Source organism: Rhynchophorus ferrugineus, unplaced genomic scaffold (genome assembly GCF_030347505.1).
Source record: "Rhynchophorus ferrugineus isolate W39M unplaced genomic scaffold, kcgeb_rfMv2 rfM5, whole genome shotgun sequence".
NCBI lineage: Eukaryota > Metazoa > Arthropoda > Insecta > Coleoptera > Curculionidae > Rhynchophorus > Rhynchophorus ferrugineus.
In genome coordinates this window covers 13390886-13403222 of record NW_027472584.1, presented here as the reverse complement: position 1 = coordinate 13403222, position 12337 = coordinate 13390886, and the positions used below count along the sequence as shown (strand labels likewise).

At 30.7% G+C, this 12337-nt stretch overlaps 1 protein-coding gene across 24 annotated transcripts in view; it reads right to left on the bottom strand.

Moving 5' to 3' along the window:
- bent (projectin protein bent) overlaps nucleotides 1-12337 on the bottom strand; it is a 48053-nt gene that overhangs the window by 29771 nt on the left and 5945 nt on the right. For 2 of the 24 annotated variants that reach the window (XM_076405162.1, XM_076405161.1), the window contains 18 exons: nucleotides 10637-10860; nucleotides 9358-10116; nucleotides 9030-9293; nucleotides 8835-8918; nucleotides 8522-8626; nucleotides 8374-8430; nucleotides 8259-8309; nucleotides 7977-8186; nucleotides 6770-7198; nucleotides 6511-6543; nucleotides 6293-6424; nucleotides 5387-5560; nucleotides 5030-5269; nucleotides 4792-4836; nucleotides 2164-2314; nucleotides 2040-2104; nucleotides 1809-1980; nucleotides 1613-1749 (listed from right to left, as the gene is read on the bottom strand). In XM_076405162.1, coding sequence (XP_076261277.1) covers nucleotides 1613-1749; nucleotides 1809-1980; nucleotides 2040-2104; nucleotides 2164-2314; nucleotides 4792-4836; nucleotides 5030-5269; nucleotides 5387-5560; nucleotides 6293-6424; nucleotides 6511-6543; nucleotides 6770-7198; nucleotides 7977-8186; nucleotides 8259-8309; nucleotides 8374-8430; nucleotides 8522-8626; nucleotides 8835-8918; nucleotides 9030-9293; nucleotides 9358-10116; nucleotides 10637-10860 — 3332 coding nt within the window. Of the gene's footprint in view, nucleotides 1-1612; nucleotides 1750-1808; nucleotides 1981-2039; nucleotides 2105-2163; nucleotides 2315-3074; nucleotides 3120-3845; nucleotides 3885-4791; nucleotides 4837-5029; nucleotides 5270-5386; nucleotides 5561-6292; nucleotides 6425-6510; nucleotides 6544-6769; nucleotides 7199-7976; nucleotides 8187-8258; nucleotides 8310-8373; nucleotides 8431-8521; nucleotides 8627-8834; nucleotides 8919-9029; nucleotides 9294-9357; nucleotides 10117-10636; nucleotides 10861-11063; nucleotides 11366-12337 lie in introns of all 24 variants that reach the window. The other 22 variants (XM_076405164.1, XM_076405163.1, XM_076405166.1 and 19 more) reach the window with 19 other exon arrangements.

Below are 12337 nucleotides of genomic sequence, written 5' to 3'. Positions count from 1 at the left end.
TTTTGGAGACCCAGATAAGGTAATTTATGATACATCATATCGGACATCATATCATATCATATATAAGGAAGTCATGTGTCATTATGACATTATGTCATTTTGTCATTATATTAAGGAAGATTTAGTTTCCTTATTTTATTCAAAACATCACTGGAACATTAAGTGCTATTGAACGTTTTAAAAATGATGATTTCGATGCAGTGGATAAAAAAATATTCCAAGACGAGGAATTAGAAACTCAAACAGATCCAAACTAAACTTGGAGATTGCTGTTGATTGCAATTAATATGTTTCAGTCGAATATTGAAAGAGAAACACGACTATTAACATATATAAGTAGAGGCGAGGTGAAAAAAATGCTTAAATGCTTAAAATTTCTAAACCCCCCCTGGTATTTACCAGGCAATGTCCCTTTTGAATACTATTTATTCTGATCGGCATCATGTAGCGAAAGAGTATTTTTATAAAGATACCAGAAAATGAGTTTTTGAATTGCCTTAAAAATATTATCAAAAATATAGATAAAAGTAGCAGCTAATAATGAATTATTTTATATTTTTATAGAATTCTTTTAATAGAGTACATAATCCCACACAAGGCAAGTATTTTTTTATTCGAAATTTGACAAAAAAGATTAGAAACCAATAGAGAAATGGAAATGTTAGTGTTAATTAGGAAATACTGATCTTTAATATTTTTAAGCACTAAATTCCCAAACTGTATTTTAATAATTAAAAAAAAAAGATTTTTTCAATAGATTGCTTACTTTTTTTTAAATAAATTCACTGAATATATATTTTCTATTGAGACACCCTATATTACATTATTAATATTGGATATTATAATGTATTAATTGATCATTACGTTATAATTAAAATAAAATATGAAATATTAAAGTAGATTAATATAAAATTGATAATTTTCAAGTTTTATGAGTATACAGTGTGTATAGAGCTTAATATACTGCTATTATTTACTATTTAATTAAATAAAAGTAACATTTAACTTAATAAATACATTAAAAAAATGTTAATAAACATAGAAACAATAGAAAATAAATATCTATTGACTGTTGTCTATTGATTATTCGAAATTTTATGAATATAAGTATTTAATTAAGTTTTCAATTTTTTTTAGTATGGAATATCATTGTAAGTTTTTGAATGCCTTTTCCAATTTTTTCACATTATTATTCACCACTGTGTACAAAAACTGTGACAATTAAAAAAAATTAGAATACTCAATACATTTCAAAACTGTTTAAAATAATGTATTTTTAGAATAGCTGCAAAAATAAGTAACATTTCATTTACAAAAATACAAAACACAAAATCATGCAAAAATATCCAAAAACCTATAAAAAAATGCAAAAAATGTTTTATTAGTTCGTAATATATGATCCAGTCAATATATATCTTCTATATTTGGATGTATAATTATTTTAATACATTTCTGGATTTACTTTTATCATATATTACCTGGACTAATAGCAAAAAACTTTCTTCTGAATAAAATACAGCAAAAAGCAAACGATATCGTTATACAAAAATAGATAAATAATTTCTTACCAAAACATTTTTATAATATATTAAAGAATATTTAAACATCTTACCTTTTCAACTTTCTTCAATGCTGGCATAGGCTTCTCAACCTCTTTGAGTTCACCCCAATCGGGTTCACCCTTATCTTTGTCCCATTTAGCATATTTTCTCTTCATCAACATAGATCTGAAGTCAACACCAGCGGCACCTTGGAAAACCAATTTATTGTCACATAAGGATGATAAAACCAACTACTTCATTACTAACCAGCGACGTAGAGCATCATTTCAGCAGAGTCCTCTCCATGTACGTTGGATACAACAACCTTATATTGTCCTTCATCGTTGGGTTTAACTTTTCTGATGCACAATGTGATGGTGTTTGATTCTCCATCGGTTAAGAATTTAAATCTACCACCTTCAATGATTTCGGTTACACCCTGTTTCATAATATCATTATAATAAAAATAGATAATGATAATAGTTTTGATTTTGTTACCTTGTAAAATTTAAAAGTTGGTGGAGGATCACCTTCCACTTGTATTGTGATATAAGCGATTTGATCTAAAGTGGATGAAAGTATAATGGTTATAATGTAATAACACATATTTTAACTGTTGTACCTTCAACTGACGAGTAATTCTCTTGCACGTCAATAATAGATGGAGGCGCACCTTTAGGACCAGATGGTTTCAGTGGAGTTGATGGTTTGTTTATTTTATCTTCCAATTCGGCAACACTGGGTCTTCGAACTTCGGAACTTGGTCGTCGGCGCTAGATATTAGATAATGTCAGTATTGATGCCAAGTGCTGATCATTGGTGGGCACATGCAAGAATTTTTTCATGTATTTTAGCAATACTAGTCGTAAAGCAACATTTTTCATTGATATTTAACCAATTATGATGTTCAATTAATTTTTATTCCAAATTCAGTTTACTTGAATGAATAAAAGATAATAATAACATAAACATTATTATTCGTTTTACATACTGACACCAGTTGCTGAAATGCATGAATACAGTAAAGCGAACAACATCAAAAGCAAAAAAGCATTATTTAGCAACAAATTATTTATTAGCATTATTGTTTCTAGTATTAATTATTTGTGTTAGTAAATATATACACGAGTATATAAAATAACATATAGGGAAGTAAAAACACAAATATGGCTGGAACATAAACAAAAAAAGGAAAAAAAAAACAAACAAAAACTTGCTGAAACTGGAAGTAATTTTTTTTTAAATCACAAAGCCAAAATATTGTGATTTTCTAAAATAAGTTTCAACAAAACATACAAAGGATAAAGGGTTTAATATTAGATACGAATCTAGATCTATATACAAAAAAAGAATTATTTACAGTTGAAATTCCCACAGATATTGTTATAACAATTACGTGAAACTGTCTACACTAGAAATTTTTATAGATATTTTTATCGATTCTAAAAAAAATATAGTAGTTAGACACATACATAGATGTATTATTGACGTTTTTCTATAAGAAAAATCCACATTTATAATATTCCCGCTAACCTGTCGATCAGAAGTTGATAATTCTCCAGGGCGTAATGATTTTGGCTTAAAAAAATAGGGAGAGTCAATAAAAGCAAATAAAATCCATTCAAAAAAAAAAAAGATAGAAAGTGATCAGTTCCAGTGTAATTTCAAAAACACCTTCTATTTTTTAAATTAATATTATTAATGATAATAACATTTTTACAATTAAACAATTATTGTAATCTTATAATACTATATTATGGTATATATTTTGGCTCTATTTATTTGTTTTAAAATTAAATTAAAGCTTTTAAAAGATTAAAAATAATGCATTCATTATTAAATTTTTTAATATACTTTAATTTGTTTTTATTTTATTAATACATTTTAGTTTGATTCAGTTTTTTATTAATTTAATGTTACTATTTACTATTTTAGTTTTTATTAACTTAATTAAAATACCAATTAACTTAATAAATACGATAAAAAATAAATGTAAAATGTATTTATTTGTTTAAAAAATTAAACAAAGGCTTTTAGAGCATTAAACGTATGGATTATTTAATTTTTAATATACTTTATTTTGTTTTTATTGATTTAATATATTTTAGTTTGGTGCACTTTTTTATTAATTTAATGTTACTATTTACAATTTAATTTAGTAATTATTGTTTAATTGTTGAAAATAATTTTAAAACAACGGAATATAACACTGATACTGATCGATAAATAAATGTTAGATGTAAAAAAAAACATCTCGTTCAAACCAAAAGGCGTAGCTTTGTGTTCTTGGTACACAAACCTCACCTTTGGATCTAAGACCTCCCCTGGACGTAATTTGCCTCCCTGTGGAAATATCGATTTTATAAATAACCATGGCAATTACGAACGAATTCGAACTTAAATATCAACATATTCGTTTTATCGCTGTTCGAACAGTAGACCCGTACGATACTCTTCTTTATTTTTGGAATTTTAATGGTGCTTTTGCGGCAAGTGCTGTTGTTTGGTGTATAGATCATGCAGTGCATGAATTGTGCATAATTAAAACACTCATCGTCCGAAAAAGAAATATCATTCGGTATGAATCAGCTTGTGATGTCCATCGTCTATAATCTGGCATCATCATGATAATTTCTTTTTCGTAAAATATGTGTTTCGATTTTTTGTTACTTTCACGTTGATTATACCATAAATAGAGCTGTCAAAAATCGTATGAGGGAGTACCAAAAATTAAATTGACTTATGACATTGGATATGAAAACATTTTAATACTCCTGATTTATTTTCCAAAATGGAAAATACGTTCATTGTTTTTTTATTCCATTTTAGAATTTTTTCTAAATATTCTATCTGACACAGAGGATTTTTTAAGAACATAGATTTTGAAACATTTTTCTTTATTAAACATATATTTTATAGAATTCCTTAGATAACAATCCTAATAATAAATTTAAGGTATTAAAATTATTTTGTTTCTCTGTTTGTAATTTTTAAATAATAATAATAATAATAATAATAATAATAATATTTATTTTATATAGTAATCTATGTGTTTCACGTTTCTTTTTAAGTTTCATATTAAATTCTGTTTTGTTTATTAATAATTGGTTATCTTTTAAACTTAATATTTGTTTGGGATATATTTTGAAACTAAATTAAATTTTCTATGTCAGATAGTATATTTTCGATGTTATTGTTAACGATTTGAGACGCATATCCTGTTGAACTGTACCACGATAGTTCATTTTACCTTTCGTTCTTCAAGCACCTCTCCAGGTCTCAGTTTTCTATGTTCCTAAAGATAGAAAAGTTAGATGATGGAACAAACCGACAGAACGTACAACAACACCTCGTTTGCACAACATACGGGTACAGTGTATAATATAAACAAGTACGGTGACAGCGTATAACATACTTTTACAATAAAAATCAACTATATAGGGATTCATCATCATCAGATGATGAACTATCAAAATATATTCACTTACCTCATCAGATATGATAAGACTGGCGCGTCGGCCTATTGCTTCAGGTGGTATCAACGAACCTCTTCGTCCTCCACTACCTGGTGCAGGTTCTAATGATTTTTTCCTTGCATCGGCCTTTTCAGGAATTACCTCGATTTTAGGTGCTTCTGGAGTTTTGATTTGTGGCAAGGTAGGTACAGCTTTTTGCTCAGCCGCAAGAGCTGGTTTCTCTTTGGTTTCAGTGGCCAATGATGGTTTGTCCTAATAGTTATGATTTAACGTGTTCATGAGCTTTTTTTTGTGATTTGCAAGCGAATTTTGCGATTTCAAGACAAAGATTAAAGCGGGAGCAGTAGGCATTATAGGAATACTTTTTACCTTGCTAAGTTTCGTTTTTTCTCTACCGGCATATTCAGCCTTATCGTGTGGTTCGAATTTTTCAAGAACAGGACGGTCGTAATCGGGAATGTTTTCCCAGGCATTGTAGTCAAACTTCTCTTCTTTTTGCTGTTTTTGCACCGTGGCTTTTTCGGATTTTTTAAGTTCGGTCGACTATTAAACCAAAACTATTACTTATGGATCTCCACATATAATGATCAGTTTAAAAATGTATAAATTTATCATACAAGTAATAATAAATAATTTTAGATTTATTATAATCGGTATTACATATTTTATCTAGTAAAAAACATTGATATTGAGAGAGTTTCGTAATTTCTTAAGGAATAGAATTACCATGTCAATGAATAGTATTAAATAAAAAAATGCTTGGAGAAATATTTCACAGCAATTGAGGATATAGAACACAGAACCTAGCTTTATTCATTTATTTACTAATTATTATTATAATTTACAAAATAACATATATTATTAATTCTGTTAAATTTACACATTTTTAAACACCCTCGATATTTAGTTATAACAAAATATATAACATCAATAAAAATGACGAAAAATGTCATATCAATGCAAAAAATCGAAAAAATTATACCCAAAAATATGTTGTTGCGCCATAAAAAAATAGGCGCCAAAAATGAAAAAAATTATTTCCAAAAACATGTAGATATATCGAAAAAGGATAAAAATACCAAAATACATGGAATCATGCAGATTGAACGATTTCAATCCACCTCAAAAATATATAAACAGGCAGACAGAAAATAAGTTGAAGAACAAAAGAAATAGAAGAAAATATTAAGAAGAAAGATAGAACAGACAGAGACAAATAGATAAGAGTAGAGACAACAGATAGAGAGACAGAGAGATTACGTATCCTGAATTTACCTTCAGATCGATTTCTAACTGAGCATTTTGTGTTGTTTTAGCTTCTTTTTTAACTGGTTTTAACTGAATATCTAAGAAGCTGCCTTTCTGAATTTGACTTTTGGGCGGAATTTTTGATTTTTGAGGTTCAGTCTATACATTAATTGACAATATTTAAAATATATCTTTATAAACTTAGAAAAGTAAGTGCGTGTAATGGGTGAAATAATAGAACTTACCTTCAGTTTTGTAGCTTCAGCCTTATCTTCAACCTATGATTAGATAGTACGTGTTAAGTACGAAGAAAATCCGACGAAGACATGAAAAATAACAAGAAAGAGACACATATATTATAGAGTGAACAAAGGATAAAAATATTTAACAATAATTAAGAAATGAGAGATTAGTTAGGAAATATTAACACTTGTATTATATTTGTTTGTATATTTAAGAGAAATGTTTATGTATAGAAGTAATGTATTTTATGAATGAAAATACCTTCTTGAGTCCACTACGGGTCGCTGAAAGATTTGGTTTGGGTTGTTCTGGTTTAGGTGGTTCCGCTTTCTTTTCAAGCGGGGTTTTAGGTTTAGCAGGTTCAGCAGGTTTTGCTGGCTCAGGTTTTGATGGCTCTGGTTTTGCTGGCTCTGGTTTCGGTTCAGCCGCTGGTGGTGGTGATTTGACTTCTGATGCGGGAGCAGCAGCCGAGGGTGTCTCTTTTTTCTCGACTGGTGGAGGTGATTTTATTTTGGATGCGGGGGTGGCAGCCGGAGTTGTCTCTTTCTTCTCGGCTGGTGGTGGGGACTTGATTTTTGACGCAGTTTTTCGTGTGGCCGAATCTTTTGGTGGAGGTGATTTGAGTTTTTCTGGTTCGGTTTTGGCAGCGAATAGTTCGTCAACATTGTTAATTGGTGTGGTTGGTGTTTTCTACATTTTATTAGTATATTGTTTAGTTTTAATCAAAACAGGGGAACATAAATGCTACGTAAATAGATCACAAATGTTTAAATATTGTATTAAATAAGTGAGAAAATTATGTAAGTGGGATTGTTTACATCTGGGTTATTACAGCATCGGTATACAACGGTCTTGGGTATATTTTTGAAAAAGCTCATTTTTATTTTGGAAGCTTCGTAAATACAATGCCAGTTACCATACAATCTATCTACTATATAGTAAGTTCGACAACCATATTATGAGTTGTTTTAATTATTTTCGGGGGTATAATAGTACTCTAACTATATACAAAAAAGTAAGGATAAGAATATCTTTTCATAAAATAGTGCCATAAAAAATAAATAGTGTTGTGTGAAATTGCCATTTAACTGACATAAATACTGAGAAGTTGTATGATAGAGGAGATGAAGATGACCCAGCTTATTATTATACACCCTACATATACATATCATGTTTAAACATTTGTGAAACAAATTGTCCAACAATACTATAGCATATAAAATGTTTTGGCAAGTCTTATATTTTTAAAACTTTGTAAATTATACAATTTTCACCTAAATTTAATTTGAAAATAATACTTTGTTAGATCAGAATCAAAATAATTTTATATCAGTCTTATAGCATCTTTGGCATTTACCTATGAATTTTGATAATCGAACTTATTCTTTGGAAGACAATAACAATAAATGGACAACCAATTTTATATGCCATTTTGTTGCAATATGCAATATCTTACTGTTTAACTTACCGCTTCTGGTGTTGGTTCTAATTTCTTAGCACCAGCAGTGACTTTCTTAACTTTGTCCTCCGCTACGGATGTTCGTCTTGATTCAGTCTTCGTTTCTTCTTCTTTTTTAACAACTGATGATCGACGACTAGCCGATTTAGTTTCACCATCTTTAGTTATTTTCTCTTCGGTAGTTACTATAGAGCTTCTACGTGATTCAGTCTTTTCAACCTAGCGGATGAGTATCGATATGTTGGGTTAGTTTGATATCAAATTGGAAAACAAAGTTCTCGACTGACTTACCTTTTGAATAGAAGAACGTCTAACAGCTTTTTTCTCTTCAGTTTTCTTTTCCTGTACGAATAACAGTGGACATACATTAAACAAAGACAATACAGAAAATGACGTACGGACTTACCTCGACCTTTTTCTCCTCTTTTTTCTCAATATCATTTACCTTCTTTTCTTGGTCCTTCTAAATTGGAAAAGATAATACACATAACATAAATAAACGTACACATTATTGGGTGATTAATAGAAAAAAAAATACAAATTATTATTACTACCTTTTGAACAACCTTAGTTTCTTCCTTCTTTTCGACTTTCTTTTCCTCCTTTTTCTCCTCCTTCTTTTCTACTTTTTTCTCCTCGACTTTTTCTTCTTCTTCCTCCTAAAAACAGTTTTATAAAAATCACTGGAATTAACAGCAATCATAATTAAATATAGTGAAAGTGAAGTTTAGTGTAAGTGATAGTATAGAGAAAGAAAGTGTGACAGAGACGCTGAAAAAAAGCTGTATATAATGAAAGCTAAATCAAGTGACCATATCAGTGACCAATCAAGCTCTAACATCACAGATAGTTCACACATTTTTATACCTCCTCCTCTTCTTCCTCTTCTTCCTCCTCCTCTTCCTCTTCCTCCTCTACTTCTTCCTCAGATTCAACTTTCTTGTCTTTTTTCTGTGTTTATGTTTGTGTATTAGGTGTGGTAATAGTAGTTTAAAAAAAGTTTAAAAATATATAAAAACATGTAAAAAATTGTGATTAATTTAGTTTTGTTTTTATACATACCTCTTCCTCTTCCTTCTTTTTGACTGTTAGGACAGCTGTTGTTTCGTCTTCGCCAAATTCATTCTTGGCTACGACCCTGTATACAGCAGAGTGGCTTATTTTACATTTGCTGATTGTAAGACGAGTGACGGTGCCATCAAAAGTAATTTTTATATCGCTAGATTCGCGTATGACGGTACTTTCCTTGTACCAAGTTATAGTAACTGTTTTATCAGTTACTTTTAGGGAGGAAATAAAATCAGCTGTTTTGCCTTCTTCAATTGTCTGTAAATGCCAAACAAATTTATTGTTATATAAATATTTAAGTAATAAGAGACAGTTTACTTACAATGTTTGTTAATTTGGTGAGTTTTGGTTTTTCGCCTTTTGGCTTTTCATCAGGAGGTAATTCAGTTACTTCGACAGTTTGTGAAGTAGCTTCACCTTTTTCGTTTTTAGCTACCAACTTGTACATGCCCTTGTCGGTTTTTTGGACATCGGAAATTTCCAGTTTGACTGCAAATTCACCGTCCTTAACCTGTTCGACTTGTACTTGATGTCTAGTGTCCTCTCTAACAGCTTTGTCTTCTTTGAACCAAGTGCACTCCGGAGCAAATTTACTCAGTACTTTACACTCTACAATAACCGTCTTCTTCTTAATGATCTTGATAACTTTGGGCTTTTCTTTGATAACTGGAATAATTTCAATGTTCAGTGTTAAGTTTGCATTTAATTCACCGAAGGTGTTTTTAATGTTGCATTTGTATAATCCGGAGTCTTCCAAGCCTGGATCTTTAAGTTCCAGTTTGATGTAGTAGACTTCTTCCTCCACTTTTTGAACGCTCATCTGGATTTTCGATGATTCAATCACTTGCTTTCCCTCTCTGTACCATACTATGGTTGGTGTTGGGTTGGAGCGGACTTTACATTCCATGATGACGAGTTTTCCTCCTTGGTGAGAAGTTATTCTTGGTTTTTCGACGAAGGTTGGTCCATCACCTTCTGGTTCGGGTTCTGCCTCGATGTTCAGGTTCAGATTGGCGTTACTTTCACCAAATTCGTTTTTCACGTGACATCGGTAGGTGCCACCATCTTGACCAGCCGGATCCTAAAACGATGCCCATGTTTAATGTCATTATTTAATATTAATTAAAGGGAATGAAGCAAAATTGCCATTGTTGTTCGTAAGTAATCCAAACACCCTATTGACAAAGCCGAAAAATGAAAAAATCAACGTTCACATAAAGGAACGAACAATATGGAGTCAATAATCAAGAGATATCAGTCCCGAAAATGATCCCCCGATCAGAATATTCAGGATCGAACACTATCACTAACACTATCTACGGTGATCATATTGAATAAAACTTAAATATGGTATATGTATAGGATATTGAATGACGTGCGATGAGATGGAAAGACTACAGCCTATTCACCTACTACAGCTGCAACATCATTCAGGTATATGAAACTATGCTTCTATCTTGAAGAGTTCCTTGAGAAATCCCGAGAAATGTCTGGAAGATGAACATTAACGGATAATATTGTTTTGTTACACAATTAATAGTAATAAGAAAGCATGAATGCAGTTTCAGGTTAGTGATTTAAATAGAATGGGTTTGACGTACTTTGATTTCTAGGATGAGTTCGTAGATGTCTTCTTGGACGTCGAGGACACGCAAGGTTATTTTGGACGATTCTTTGACTATCGTCGTTCCACGGAACCATGTCACGTCTGGTTTGGGTTTGGCTTTGCATTTGCATTTCATGGTGATTAGCGTGCCGCTTTCGTTGGGTATGATCTTGGGTTTTTCGATGAATGATGGTGCAAAACCTGCCGCATCATCTCCGCCTGTAAAATGAATCGACAACAACATTACGAACTAAACTAGAATTAGCGTTATGTCGAAAGGCCATGCTCATGCAAAATGACATTACACAGGTCGGAGACAGAGTCGATAACACTGGAACAAAGTGGAAAATATTAAGTGACGGAATTGAGACGTTTCACAAACCTACTACAGATAAGGTACAGGACTGCCACTGGCAGCCTACCTTGGAAATTTAAGGCGATATTAGCGTTACTTTCACCATAAAGGTTGAAGGCGTTACAACGATAGTTGCCGCCATCTAAACGTGTTGGATTGGCGATCTCGAGCGTGAGTAGATACGTGTCTTTGGTTGTAGTTTTCCGCAGCATACGGACTCGCGTACTATCCGCGATACTTTTCTCGCTTTGAAACCAGGTGATATCTGGATCTGGATTCGCCTCCAGGAGGCATTCCATGATCAATACGTCGCCCTCCTGGCGGATGGTCGGTTTCTTCGGGAACCTTGGTGCTTTGCCTTCGGGTATTCTGCAATTGATTCATTGCGACATTAAATTCGGACTCATTCGTTTCATCCTCAACAACATTCAGTAACTATAAGAGCTCGAAACTATCAGAGGTTTTTTTTTCTTTATTTCAAACTCGTTCACTAATGTATAATTTCCTCAATTAATATAATTCTGGATAAAAACAAAAAATAGATCTCTCATTTTATTAATTTTTAATAGCCAGAACTATCCTTAATAACTAATTAAATTTTATTGTTGAATAATTGTATTAATTATTAATGGCACTGTTCTAGTTAAATTAAAATACAAAATACATATTCCACAGTTATTAATTAACGATATTAATTACTGTGTTATAATAATCATTAATTTCACTTTATTTTATTGTTTATAGTAAATTTAAAAACTTATCTTAATATAAATTAACAAACGTTTTCTTTATTAAAAGTTTTAATTTATGAGATAAAGTTTGAAAATAATTTGTCTGTAGATTTTCTAATAATCGATTTGGCTATAATATTTACAACAAACATTCGTTAGCCACCAAGTACATTTATTAAAAATATATTAAAACAGAAAAATAATATTTTGGTCCAGAAGTATATTAATTTCTTGAACTATTTGAAAAAGTATAATGGAATTACACATTATTCATTATTTCTTATTTTTAGCAGAAGAATATTACGTATTAAATGGGCCAGTTCATAAAATTAAGCAATAATTAATTAATTAAAAAATTATATCTATATATTGACATAATTAATTTGTAGTGAGTAAATAGATTACGGTAAATAGTACGAACTGTGAATTAATTTTGAGGGATTTGGGACACGTCTATAATTAGTTTCATGCTAAAATATTTTATATGAAAATCCCTGTTGATCTCTATGTATGGGAAGTTTTCCTATAAAATTCTAATAAATGTTCTGTTGAAAGTGATCGAATGTTCTATGAAATTTGTTTGTAGCAAAAATGTTTCTAGCGAAGATGA